At 38.2% G+C, this 14,866-nt stretch overlaps 1 protein-coding gene across 2 annotated transcripts; it reads left to right on the top strand.

Annotated features, from left to right (window-relative positions):
- On the top strand, positions 1-14,055 carry vat1l (vesicle amine transport 1-like). 2 transcript variants are annotated; one of them, XM_035949534.2, is made up of 9 exons: positions 1-571; positions 1,185-1,314; positions 1,559-1,789; positions 2,161-2,303; positions 4,747-4,850; positions 5,665-5,720; positions 5,866-6,060; positions 10,866-10,949; positions 11,960-14,055. In XM_035949534.2, the coding sequence occupies exons 1-9, from the start codon at positions 357-359 to the stop codon at positions 12,056-12,058; spliced, it is 1,257 nt and encodes a 418-aa protein (XP_035805427.1). In that variant the 5' UTR covers positions 1-356; the 3' UTR covers positions 12,059-14,055. The 2 variants fall into 2 exon arrangements, with proteins under 2 accessions (XP_035805427.1, XP_035805428.1); XM_035949535.2 differs by having other exon boundaries at positions 51-571; positions 1,559-1,774.
- The last annotated feature ends 811 nt before the right edge of the window (positions 14,056-14,866 follow it).

The raw sequence follows: 14,866 nt of genomic DNA, 5'->3' as shown, positions 1-14,866 counted from the left end.
ACATAAATAAAGTTTTGCACACAGCTCACCAGCAGATGGTGCACTTTATGCTGCAAGAGGAAAGGTGATGCACAAAGATGAAATATTCACCCGATCATAGAAATAGCGAACTTTTGTTGCATTAATCAGCATCTCTGTGACTTTAAAAACAAAAAACACGTGTATACTATTAAGGACTTGAGTTGTGTTTTTTTGTTGTTGTTGCACGAGTGAATAAAACAGCAGACGGTGAGGCTGTAGTCTCCACTGTGGATCCATAGAGCGCCTGTCTGTGTTCAGGCTGCAAACACCACATCAGTACCAAGAAGCAGCGGTCGAGAGGCGGATCGAGAGGCAGAGAGCAGCTGGTCTCCGACATGGCAAAAGAAGGAGCTGATATGACTGAGGAAACCGAGTTCATGATAGACAAAAACGTGGGCAAAGGATTAGAAAATGTGGAATCGTCTGGCAACGCCAAAGAAATGCGAGCGGTAATACTGGCAGGTTTTGGAGGTCTCAACAAACTCAAGGTAACCAAGAAGGCAATGCCCGAGCCTCAGGATGGTGAAGTGAAGATCCGCGTCAAAGCATGGTAAATATGGCAATATCAGTAATATCTATAATTTGCACTTAGCATCTGAGCTGTGATCTGGCGTTGTACTCTCACTTGCTCTGTATTTTTTTTTCAAGTGTGAACGCACATGTTGCTGTGAAATTCGCAGTCATGAAGCCACAGGTCTTTTTCTAGTACAAGAGGGTTGGTTGCCTGAAGCCCGTTCAAAACAAGCAAAAACTGATGCCAGCGTCACTCAGTCAGATTCAGGCATATTAGATCACAATTTCTAGGCTATAACCAATCAGTTTACATAATATTTATCAGGTTAGTGCATCCCAGATTGCAGCCAGTTTTCACAAACTCACAGTTTAGGGAAATTAAAAGTGCATTCCATTTTGTTCAGTGGAGAATATTTGTTGAATCTGGCCTTGTATCCTCAGAGGAATAGCCTGTGCCTCACTGCTGATAATAATGAAATAAATAGAGCTGGGTACTACCTAAATCTTTTAAACAGCTCATACTGGATATTTGGTGTTAAATGGCTGTCAGGGGTCAGAGACAGTTCAGGGGCATGATTTTAATGGAAATATTAAACTGAGATGGATTTAATGTCAACAAACACTAAAGTGCTAATTATTCCTTGTTGCAGTGGCTTGAATTTCCTGGATTTGATGGTACGTCAGGGGACTGTTGATAATCCTCCAAAACCCCCCCTTGTCCCTGGATTTGAATGCTCTGGAATAGTAGAGTCACTGGGTGAAAGCACAAAGGGATTTGAGGTTAGTGAAATTACAGGTTGCTAATGTGGTGATTTATTATGACTAAATGCAGCCAGAAGCGCAGAATCTGCAAACCAAGAATGATGGTGATGCAGATGGAAACGTGCTGTAAGAACAACAAAGAGAAATACATTAGCGTTAATCCATAATCTACTGTTCAAATAACGCCCCCGCTCTGGAGCCACATGATTGTTTCACGTCAGTACATCCTTGTAATCCTGCTACTCTACCATGTTTCTTTCAGATAGGCGACAGAGTTATGGCTTTTGTCAATTACAATGCCTGGGCAGAGGTGGTTTGCACACCGGTGGATTTTGTCTACAAGATGCCAGATGAAATGACGTTTGCTGAGGCTGCAGCGTTTTCCCTGAACTTTGTGGCGGCTTATATGATGCTGTTTGAGGTTGCCAGTCTGCGGGAGGGGATGTCAGTGTTGGTTCACTCAGCAGGAGGTGGTGTAGTAAGTCTGTGTCCTGTATGTATATTGCACAAAACAATTCAATCAAACTCTCAATATAGCTGATGTTTGTTGTTAATGTGAAAGTGCAAAATGAAAATATATACTGGATTTCAAATTATTTCTGTCTAAAACTTTAACATCTCTTAGTAATTAAAGTTTTGGACTGACTAAAACATACTTAATCATTTTTTAAAATGGTAATAGGTTTTATAACTAGTTTTAAAAAGCATAATTACAATTAATGCAACCTCGATTTTAAGCTGCTACTCCGCCTGGATGCATCTTTACTGTGTCACAGTGGCTTCTGTTGCTTTTTGTGATCCATTTGCTGTTATTGTTTGTGCTCTCAGGCTTTGATAAATTGTTGTAACTGTGATTATTTTCAGGGTCAAGCTGTGGCTCAGCTGTGCTCCACTGTGCCTAATGTCACTGTGTTTGGGATCGCCTCATGTTTCAAACACGCAGCCATCAGAGACTCTGTGACTCACCTCTTTGACAGAAATGTTGACTACATACAAGAAGTCAAAAAGTAAGCATGCAAAGTTTGTCCTTTTTAAAGCAGAAGAGTGTGCATTTAATTTCGCGTGATGTATCTCTGTAGCGGTTTATTATATTAAACTGAAACTGAGAGCATCATCTTGCTGGACTTATACATGTTACCTAATGCAATAACGTGGACTTTGCTGAGGGTAGAGGTCTGTGCAAGGATGCAGATGTTACCGGCTGTCTCATTTGGACTTGCGTGGCACTGGTCCCCATGGCAACTCCCAGCTCGTCTCAGAGAGCAGCAACATTGTGTAGGGTGGAGGTCTGCACCGGCAACGTGGAACAACTGAGCCAATTAGGGCTGCGCAGCGATACCCTACACATTCCATTGACAACACAGCATGCTGTAAGCCAGTTTACGCTACAAAGAAAAGCACTTGCAGCAGACACTGCATTAGATGGGATGCAGTTAGCCACAGGTTTACAGTTTTTGCTGTAAAGTTTGATTAATCTCGTTCTAAAGATGTTGCTAAGCTTTCGATGACTCCATCACCGCATGGCCTCCTGCATCACAGAGCTTCAGCAGTTATTTACTATCATTTGTGGCTTTTGTATACCCAGTGTAGATGCACCGTATATACAAGAGATGTTGTACAACTTTATTTGTCACATTATAATACATGGAGATTCAAATAGCGTCTTTACAAATTGATGTCTCATGCTTTCTGCCTACATATCAGCAGTGGTAGTGGATTATTATGCCTTTCATCTCTCTGGCCCACACATTCCTCCCAGGATCAAGTACAAAGTACAATTAAATTAGTGTTTTTACAAAAGGCAAAATCCATGGGAATCACAAGACCACCAAGCAGTTCAGCCAAGCAGGTGTTCAGGGCCACAAGGCAGAAAGCAAGGAATTATGGTTCCCTTGATAATGACATGCCTTTAGTTTTTTTAGATCTGTTCCTTTAATGAGTCTCATTTATGGCAGACTTTTTTCTCTCTCATGGATTCTGTCTGCGATAAGACCACCAATGTTTTTTTTTTTTTTTAACAAAATATAGAATTTGTTAACGATGAAGAGTAATGTGGGCACTGCAAAACATCAATAATCTCTGTATAAGAAAATCGTAGGCAGAGTCAAACTAAAAAAACGTGGGCTGCAAACTGCAACTTTTTCTCAGGGTAATACTCCAGAGAATCAGTGCTGATATCTTATGAATCCGTGATTAGACAAAACCTGAAGCTGCGCCAGAGTATGAATCACAGGCTGAATATATGGACTCATAGAATATGTTTTGCCTTTTTATATTTACTGCTCACAGTCATAAACAAGGTGATGCAGCCATATTTCTCAAATGTTGCTTTATTTCACACAATATATTTAATTTATTTCACTCAGTATTTTTGTAGATGAACTTGTCAAAGTATATTTACAACTGAAACTCATAGTAGATTAACTGATTGGTGGGTATTCAGAACATTAAGTTGTGCTTTTTTTTCCATTATAGATGGATCTTGTGGCTATTTTCAAGATAGAAAATGCTAGAAATTTGTGAAAAATGGTATTAATAATGTCCTAAAGCTCAGAGTGATGTCTTGTCAAAAGTTGAAAATAACATCAAAAAACAAAAGTGATTATTTGTTTGTTTTGAGCTTAAAATTCTTGCAAATGAACTTCCTGTCAACGGATGCATCACTTTATTGACTAATGTTTTCAGCTAAAAATGTTTTTTTATATATATAAATCAAAACTCTAACCATTCTCTCCCTAACTCTCTCTGTTTGGAGTTTCTCCAATGTTAGAACTCTGTTTTATGTAATTGTAAACCTAACGCAAGACATTTTAAGACATCAGCTTGGACTCTACGAAACTACCTGGACATTTTCGGATTTTGGATAGCCGATAGACAAAACAATTTCTATATACACCACTGTTAAAAAGTTTGGGATCACCCAGACAATTTCATGTTTTCCGTGAAAACTCACACTTTTTTCATGTGCTAACATAATAACACAAGGGTTTTCTAATCATCAATTAGCCTTTCATCACCATTAGCTAACACAATGTAGCATTAGAACACAGGAGTGATGGTTGCTGGAAATGTTTCTCTGTACCCCTATGGAGATATTCCATTAAAAATCAGCTGTTTCCAGCTAGAATAGTCATAAGGACATTTCTAAGTGACTCCAAACTTTTGAGCATTAGTGTAAATATAGGTAGATAGATAGATAGATAGATAGATAGATAGATAGATAGATAGATAGATAGATAGATAGATAGATAGATAGATAGATGAATAGATAGATAGATAGATAGATAGATAGATAGATAGATAGATAGATAGATAGATAGATAGATAGATAGATAGATAGATAGATAGATAGATAGATAGATAGATAGATAGATAATATTATTATAATGTATAGTCAGTACTTTAGCTCGTTTATGAGAGGACCTCACTGTTTTGCTCGTGATGTTTTAGGATCTGTCCAGAAGGAGTGGACGTTGTGCTCGACTGCCTGTGTGGGGAGAACACAGGGAAAGGACTGAGCCTGCTGAAGCCACTGGGAACTTACATCCTCTATGGTGGGGACAAAACACTTACACTGTTGCTGTGTCTTTGCATTTATTATTTTCTAAGTGAAAATAACTAAATTTTATTGGCATCATTTTGCTAAAGAAGCCATTTTCATATTTTGATAAATACTCATACATGCTTCTTACTGGGGGTCAGATGAGAAGATCAAAATCATTCTCAAGTCACAGTTCCTGTCCTAAAAATAATCTAGCAAACTTTGTTAAAGCGGAAACTGACGTTTGTGTACTTTAGATTTTTTTTAATGCAGATTAAACAAGCTTTAGAGGTGCTTGTAGATTCTGATATCTTTGAACAGAGTCAGACTAGTTGTTTCCACTCTGTATTCTAAACTAAGCTAACTGTCTCCTGGCTAAAGCTTCATTTTTAGAATGCGGGTATAAGAGTGGTATCAAAAAAGCTAATTTACCATAGTGTTGTGCAGTTCCTTTAAGTAAAAGCCTTGCATTCATTCAGTATGTTAGGAACAGGAGCAGTTGCAAAATAGTAATGCTAATTTGAATGAGATACTCTGGAGTTTGCAAATAAACTGTGTTGTCCTTCGCTACTTGCATTTTTATCTGATCTCTGCTAATTACTGCAGTTCCTGTCAAACCTCATGAATCAAGTAACAGCAACAGAGAGATATTAATTCATTAGTTGTAGTTATACTGAATATGTGCAAAGGCATGCTTGCACAGATCTAAGGGTCTAAAGGTGCCAACTGATCCTCCCCCACCTCACCATTCATGCTTCATGGCTGCCTATTATTGACACGTCACTTCTGTCCAGCATACAGCAATCCCTTTATTTTTGTTTTTTCAGGCGCATCAAACATGGTGACTGGGGAAACAAAGAGTTTCTTCAGCTTTGCAAAATCTGTGAGTCAGAGATACAGTCTGTCATCAATATTTGAAGGAAACAGTACCGTGTATCTACTCAGTGAATTAAAGTTCATGACAAATGAAACATACACAAATGAGCCATTTGAGATGAACGTGTCATTCTTGTTTGCTTTCTCTCCAGTGGTGGCAGGTGGAGAAGGTGAATCCCATTAAACTATACGAGGAGAACAAAGTCATAGCTGGGTTTTCGCTCCTCAACCTCCTCTTCAAACAAGGGAGATGTAGCCTTGTGAAATCAGTGATGGACAAACTCTTGTGTCTCTATGAACAAAAGAAGATCAAGCCTGTAGTGGACTCCTTGTGGGCGCTGGAGGAGGTAAGAGCCTGGAGCCACAAGAGAGCGAAGACAGTGAGGTCAATGCTGATCAAATTAAAAATGATCTGATTACAGTAGTAACATAATCGGAGATGCCAGGAATGATTTAAGAGGATTTTATGCAAATATCCTGGACAGCATATAATCTGTTGTTTGCTACTGCTGCTTTCTGTGGGACATTGTCAGCTGTTCTTGGACATTTTTCCACAGATGGTGGGTAGGTTGCATCTTCCTGTTCCACAATTATTGCACACCCACACAAAGCCCGGCAGGCCATACATCAATCACTTCACTCTTGATTGCTACAGACTCTTTAAGTCTCCCTTCAGTCAGTAGTTCTGGGAAATCTTTGTAAAGGAGATGCATACCTCATCTAATCATGACATTTAAATTATTGGCTTTGGACCTATTTATAAGACACTGTGGAGAAAACAACTGTGTCTAGCAGTCTTTACATAATAGTTGTGTTCAGGTGGGCATTGCTCACCGGTATTGGTAGGAAATGTTTGGACACACTATTAGAATTTAACAGTTTCATTAGTTGTGTGTTCTCTGAGACCCCAACATGTTGAGGCTGTCAGTTTTCAATAGACACCGAGGCCCTTTTGTGGGCCCTTAGCTCTTCACATCTCAGTAGGTACCAAACTCAACCTTTGGGGCTGAAAAAGAAACCAAAAACAACTGCAGTTCCTCAAATGGCCACTTGAGGCTGGCTCCAAAGGCGAATCTGTGCATATACACCCATGTTACATTCTCCAACTTTACAGCACCAAATAACTTTAAAATACCAAATAAATACTCATGTTTGCAGGCTGGTACAAAAAACGATTTTGGTGTCTATGTCTAGTTTTGGGCTGCACAGTGACATGGTGGTTAGCACTGTCACCTTGCAGCTAGAAGATCCCTGGTTTGTGTTCCTGCCGTCCCGGGATCTTTCTGCATGGGGTTTCCATGTTCTCCCTGTGCATACGTGGGTTTTCTCCGGGTACTCCGGCTTCGTCCCACAGTCCAAAAACATGCTGACGTTAATAGGTAATCCTAGATTGTCTGTAGGTCTGAGTGTGATTGTTTGTCTCTATATGTAGTTCTGTGATAGACTGGTGACCTATCCAGGGTGTCCCCTGCCTTCGCCCTAAGTCAACTGGGATAGACTCCCCCCCCCCCCCGGTGTATAGATAATGGATGGATGGATGTCTAGTTTCCCCTTTCACAACAACTGTAGAGAGTGTGAATTTTATATAACTCACCCAAATAAATTGTATTAGGCCACACTCACCTCTTTGCTCATGTGTCCTGGACGTTAAGGAGAATCAGATACCATGAGCTTCAAAACTGCTCTTCAGACACCTATGGGACAATGTAGGGGTAGTATCTGTGTCTGATGGAAACTCAAATACCACTTTCATACAGCAGAGTCATGTATGATGCAGGTCTAATCAATGCACGTTTGACCCATGCTGGCCTCTTAAATGAAGCAGCTTCTTTGTCTTTTTATATACATGATTTCTTTCCTTTGATTGCCCACATCATGGACCACATGTACCTGCAGAGCCTTCAGCAGACAGAACACCACAGTTGGGTAGAATTAGTATTGGTTCAGGAAGTTTGGTGACCTCATGTATTTATGAATGAATAAGTGAAAAATGTATGTGGGTGTGAAGAGACTTTAAAATTATGCCTTTTAGACGTAATACATATTCATAAAGTAACAAATTGAAAGTTTATTCTTGGCCTTTGTTTCACTTCAAAAAATGTTTAAAAAATTTTGATAAAAGCTGAAGCAGTGCAAGTAATGCATAAGTAGAAGCTACTACGAGTCATTCTGAACTTAAAATATACAATCAGAAAGAGAGAGCAAAGTAATAATGAAATCATTACTGTCTTCAGATTTTCATTTCTCATGGGAAACTTCCCATGTACTGTTGTCATTAAACTTTGGCAGATTGTTCAGTCCATTCATTGGAACCATTGCCCATGAAGAATCTCATTAGAGGGGAGGATGGCGTGGGCCGTAGTGTCAGGGGCACAGCTTACTTCACTCATCTGTTTGCCTGGAAGGAGAATTTATAAGGTGTTAGTTTACATGCTGAGCATGGCAACCTTTCTGTCTGGAATGAAACGTTGGAGAATATGTGAGACTGGGACTGAATAACGTGAGGTTTTGTGACCGATGGTAGTTGTAAGTAAAACATTAATTAGGCTTTATCACTTGGGGTTCTTTGGTGAATGCTGCTGAGGATACTGAAAATAAAAATGAAGCCACATTAATTTATCACAGTGATCATTGGTTATTGTACACAAAGGCTTTATTCACTCAAAATGTAAGTGGAACTTATCCCATCTCTCCTAAAAGGTGCTGGCTAGCAGCAAAGTGCTGGACAAGTTTCTGACCTAATTTTGCTCTTGGCTTGATTTCTTTTCACAATTGAATGCTTGTGACACTTTCAGACAAAGAGGCATACATTCACTTGTGTCTGTGTGGACTGTAATGAGAAAGCAGGGTATGGCATCCTGAGTAATCTTTTATGGTGTGTAAACTTTATGAGTCAGAAAACCTTTAATGAGTTGCACCAATGTTTGACTGTGTACATTTTTGACCTGCTGTGTATGTTGTAGGAATTGTTGTTGGACATGCCACATTAAAACAAGAATCAAAATAGTGGCACAGTTGAAGGCAAAAGAATTTGGACAGTCTGGCATGCTACAACAAACTTTACTTTTATTATTCTCATGACAACTTGATGGCGACACAGAGCAATAAGAAATGCAGGGAATAGTTAACAACAGGTGGTCCATTACTGTGAAGCTTCACTATTAGTTTACAACATGAAAACTATTCAAAAATAGAACATTAATGAGATGTAAAGCTTGATTCATTGGTGTCAGTGGACATGCTTTTGCTATGATATGAACTGTCACTTTTAAAATATGTGAAACAAATCTCTCCATGCCATTTGGAGCTGCCAACACAAGCAGCTGCTTAATGTGGTTTTGGAGGATTGAGTGTTCATTGTTTTCATGCAAATCCATTATTTTTGCACAAGTGCAAACCACGGAGACTCCACTTCTATTCTACCGTGATGTAATCACTGGGGTGCTGTTCACAACAGCAGCTTGATGGCTGAATGTCATGTTGTGTAGAGTTGGAGAAAATCAGGACGGTGTTTACAGTTTCCATGCTTGTATTCGTCCACCATCTTGCTCGTCGAAATTAGACTGCAGATGAACTTCAATTTGGGCCAGATCTCACATTTCCTTAAAATGGCAGTTTGTAGCAAAGTGCTGGACAAGTGTGATTGTTGTGCCTGTGTGATAGCCACAACAATCACACAGCCTCAAAGTATTCAGACATACTGTCGTTCTCAGGAGTGTGCATCTAGCAATAGGTTTGTTGACTTTGACTAAATGTCAAATTCTATGAAAATGTGTTGAGGACAGTTGTTTCCACAAACAACCTGACGGCAGAAGTCTGGTCATTTTGTGGGCAGACTGTTTAATAGCCCTGTCTGCAGACTTTGGCTGTACTCTTTTTAATGTTGAAATGTTTTTGCAGTTTAGATGTCAAGAAATACTGTTATACAACAGTTTAACAGACTGGTTGAGTCTACAGTGTTTCGATTTGAAGTACATATCCATTGTTCCATAGAATTCCATTTAGCTTCTTCAGAATTTATATTTTTCTGCCCTTACAGACAGTGAAAACTCTCACTGCCTAAATCAGTTTTAAAAAGTGAATCAGTAAGTCATAGGGAGGTTCGTCATTTTTACATCACCATCTTTGCTACAGCTACTATAAAGTTATTCTATACTTCATTCATACTAATAAAAATAAAACATCAAGATGATATAATATATTCTCAGAGCTCATGACTGTTATGTTGATGTAAGATTTTTTTACAGAATCTTAAAATAATTTAATTTGTCAGGACGTAATTCACTTTAACCTTGTATGTGAATATAAAATGTCTTCGGAAGCTGCAGAAATGTTTATTATTCGCATCTTTTATTTATTACACAATCCCACTCCGCTCTGCGAGATGGTTAATCAAATCTTTGATTTACAGACTATATTGTTCTCACAATCACAAGTAGAATGAAGCAGTATACTTGTGTGCTTAATGAAAATCTCCTTGCATCATTACTGCAGCCACTGAGTTGTTGATTGTGATGTCAAACGTTGCCCAGCAGAGTGAGTCAGCATCGTTTAGTAAGCATTAAGGCTGTTAATGCTCCTCACAGAGGAAACTTATAATATAGCTGTTCTGAAAACGTGGCCCTGCGTCTGTAATAACCGGGAAATTATTCCAACAGTGTCTTTGTGTGGATTCAGTCAGCAAAAGATTGTTTTTCAGCAGGTGTTTCTTTTTTTTCCCCCGAGTTACAGCACTCTCTGTTGGAAAGCTTTTATTGTTAAAAGCTCTGCGCCATTCAAAAATTTCAAAACACTCTTGGTTATTATACTATTTTGAACAATTTTTTACACATCAAATCTGTTTTTACAAATCACTGAAAATAAATTTGGTTTCACAGGGCTCTTTTTTTTGTCTGCTCAACAATCAGGAGTGAACATGGATGTATCAGTCTAAAACTGTTCCACAACAAAAGCTTTCAAAGATTTCCTGACCTTCCGTTGGTTCAAATGATCTACACTGGCCACAAATTAATTTGATGCTAAATTAAAATTGTTCAACCAAAACATTTTACAGGAAATACTTATGATGGAAATAATTGTGTCATTTTTACAGGTTGAAACTAGGAACTCTTCAGGTTGTTAAAAAGGACTCAATGTTATGTTTTATTCACAGGTAAAAGAAGCCATGCAGAGAATTCATGACAGAGGCAACATAGGAAAACTCATTCTGGATGTCGAGAAATCGCCCACACCTCTGGTAACAAGTGCAATTTTAAAGTGTGTTTCTTATTGTTTCTTAACTGCCATATAGCTAGAAGCTTTCACAAGACATCAAGGGATGTTAAGTAGTTTAATTCCTTCATATGGATTGATCGAAAGAGTTGCAGGGTTCAGTTCTACAGAGATTTACAGTTTTTACACCAGCTAATGCAACAGCCTTTTACATGTGTACAATAAGGGTGGCTGATCGAATGGTTTTAAAGTAACTAAGCTAAATTACCTGTCTGTCTGGCATCTTACTGTACTGAAAAAAACATCAACATAAAATAGCATTTATAAATTGAACATGACACCACAGATATTTTATATGCTGTCCTGTTGAACGCAATGTGAAAGTATGATATAGAGTTGCAGCATCTAACTTGCTTAGTTAATTAGTTATTTGATCTAGATTCCAGATTGGATAAATATTAATCAAAAAAAGCTCATGAAGTTATTAATTTACGAAGGAAAGCCACATAACAGCGATAATCCAGGGTCAAGACGACAATAAACTGACACAGAACACACAGTACAAAGTGAGTTCAGGAGAGTTGTATCAAGCTATTAAAAAAATTAGAGAAAATCTCCCTTATTTTACTTGTGTAGCATTTGTAGAGCATGTTTTCTAGAAAATATACCATGGAAATACTTGTAGGCAGGATGCTATGTACAACAGAGCTTTCCTTTCCTCCTCTGTGCTTAATTTTTACAACATTGCTAATATTCTTGCGGACTTGCTGTGTGTTTATTGGTGATAAATAGTTACGTTTTACATTTTCAGGTCAACTCAAGATCCAAAGGGAGCAGTCAATAGAATTTCCTCTTCCTTTGTAGCAGTCGATGTGATTAGACCTAGTAAAACTCGAGATCAACAAGCTCTGAGTGAAAGTATAGACTGAATACAGCAGCCCATCAGCAGAGGGCTCATCTACACATTCACTGTATCACCTGATTTGATTTTCACAGTAAACAGATATTGATAGATGATTAATATTCTTCCACTAGATGGCCAGCGACAGCACGGAGACCAGTGAAGCAGGAGAGGAAGAAGAGGAGCCTGAGGGAGACAACGACAGCAAGGAGCGAATGCCTTTCATCCATTAGACCCAACAAAACCCACTGCAACACACATAGAGACTGGACAGGCTGCACAGACTCACCGCAGAGGAACACAACCACACACAAGTGTGTATGTATGTATGTATGTATGTACGCATGTGCTGTGTGCATGTATGCATAAATGTATGCATGTACAGTAAATGTTTGTGCCTCTTGTCTGTCACCCTTTGAAGAATATGATGAAGAATAACACCCTGTTTGTCACCCAGGTGACATATAGAATAGTCATCCTCAAAATAGTGTTATAGTCTTTGCTGTCCTATGAAGTAATGTTATGCTAGCCAATAGGTTTGTTAATTTTATAGTTAATTTCATCTTCGAGCAGTTTATTGAATTAGCAACAGACTGATTAAGCATTTAAACCTTCTGACCAGCTACCACTTTATGATTAGCAACCTTGAAAATAGTCGCAGTAACACACATAAGTGCCATATACAGCAACAAGCTAACATGTCTAAACATTTTACAGAACCGAAAAAGTATCATTTAATTCTCACGTCTTGCAATTATACAACAAGGGCACCTGAAATAAGTTTGAGAAAATGTCCCCAGTATTTTGATGCTTTTGATGAAGTAAGTGAATTATAGTGTTACAACAAATGATGTGCAAGTCAGGAGATGTAGAAAAGCGTTTGTGTAGATATTTGCATGATATTTTATTCTCAGTGGCCAAATTTGTAATTATATGGGATCACCAGTGCCTTTGAGCTACAAGTGAGTGTTTAATACTTGAAATACTTTCCTCATACGAAGTTCACATTGAACAAACAAAACAGTATTTTTAAGCGAAATATGACAGTTGGTGTGTAAACTATTTAAAAAATCCTCCTCACCTGATCATAAGAGGAACCCGTGGCGCCACCAGAGCTCCTTTATAGTATGTTATTGGATTGAGGACTTATTTTTCCAACTGAACTGTACACTGAAAACTTGAATAAATTACATTTGGTAATGCCCAACACCACACTGTTTTACATTTATTGTCAGCTCACAAACAAACTGACGCTGAAGTAAAACAGGCCAAATGTAAGGTTTAGGAGGTTAAATTTATATCTGCATCAAAATTTTGCAGAGTATAAGTAAAAGCAAAAGGAAAAAACACAGTCATAAATCCTGGATTTTCTTGAGCATAAAGTAGTCAGTCAGACTGCAGTTCAAGGTTTGTGGAGTCTCTCCTTTGCTTGTCTGACCAAAGTTGTTTACTTGCTGGTGCCTCACAACAAAAGTGCCATAAGACTTCAAGATGAATTACTTTTACAGCAAACTGGTGTGCAAAGGCAGGCTGACTTAGGTTTGAGCAACACTGTGTTTTACTTGACAAGCCCTGCTTTGCTCTACATCTGTGATTTGTTCAAATATACTCCCCTGTTCAGATGACTGATCAGCATTAAAGCAGACTGCATAGTATTTCATCTTCACTATTTACCTGGCCTTGCTTTCTCAGTGTGTTTTATATTGATTGGTTGTCACAGAGTGCACTCTAAAAAGTATTTTCTCGACGATAAAAACAACAAAACAAGTCAGTGATTTCTAATTGTGCCATTTTAAAATTAAAAATGGATCATCTTACTAACAGCAAAAGTAACAGAGGTAACCTCTGGATGCTTTTAAGTTGAGTGATAAACAGTGACGCAGCAACACTGAAGTGATTAAATAAATAGATTTCTAGACTTGGAAATAAGTATGATGACATGTGGACAATTCGGAAATGCATCTACGATTTTAACACCTATTGTCAGGTATGTTTATGTGTGTGAGAGTGAGAGAGTGTGTGTGATTTTGAATTCTTGTATTCATATTGCCTTGTAAAAAAGAAAAAAAAGAAAAATGTGTGCAAAGAGGTGTTTCAGTGTTGTAGTGTGTTCACAATCTTTCCTATGAACTATGGTTTACCTGTGGTCGTATCTTTTTTGTCACGTTTTGGTTGTATACTTTCTTTGAGTACAGCTCTGTTTACTTGAATAAATTTATCTGCAAAGTACTCTCTCATTGTGTTATGGTCTTAGCTCAGTGTGTGAATTTCTTTCGCTCCAGAAATATATACCATCACATGTCCAGAGGATCATGCGTTGCAACTAACAAACCTGTTGCAGAGTTTTTAATTAACAGCCACGTGTGGTTAGAACACATTATCCTAGAGTACTTCACTCAGAGGGGAAATGCATAATTTTGTAGAGATTTAAATGAAAAATATTGCTCACAAAACTTTAATGACTCTAAAAGAGGAAAACATACTTGAACTGGTTTTGAGTTTTGTATGGCTATACTGAGCCCATATGCCTGAGGGCTGTTTCTTATTTAGCTCCCCCCTCCCATCTGTATGCAACATCTGACTCTAAAAATAACCACCAAAGCTTGGAGCTGGACTTCCACGAGTCTAATAGTAGCTTTATTTTGAGAGATTACACAACTATTTGTGTCATTGATGCATTAGAGATATGCTATATTGGCATAGCAGCAATATTTTAATTTTATACGTTAAAATTGTGAAATAACCTCTTTTTTATGTAGACTGAATTCTATATTTCACTGCACTGTTGGGTGGTATCATTTGACAGTTCAGACATGGTAGTGTTAGCACTTTATTCTGGTTTGACACCACGTGTAAAATGTTTTTTTACTTGTCTAAAAGCATGTCAAACACAAACGTGATGGGGATGGGATGAAGAACATTCTGTAATAGTGAAGCAGTCAATAAACTTCCAGTTTGTTTGTGAAATGAAAGGGAATACTACTGAGTGCACCTTGTCCTGAGTAAATATTTATCTAAAAATAACTTGAAACAAGGAAAGC

This window comes from Amphiprion ocellaris, chromosome 1 (assembly GCF_022539595.1).
Source record: "Amphiprion ocellaris isolate individual 3 ecotype Okinawa chromosome 1, ASM2253959v1, whole genome shotgun sequence".
Lineage (NCBI taxonomy): Eukaryota > Metazoa > Chordata > Actinopteri > Pomacentridae > Amphiprion > Amphiprion ocellaris.
This window is presented reverse-complemented; position numbering and strand designations above follow the sequence as displayed.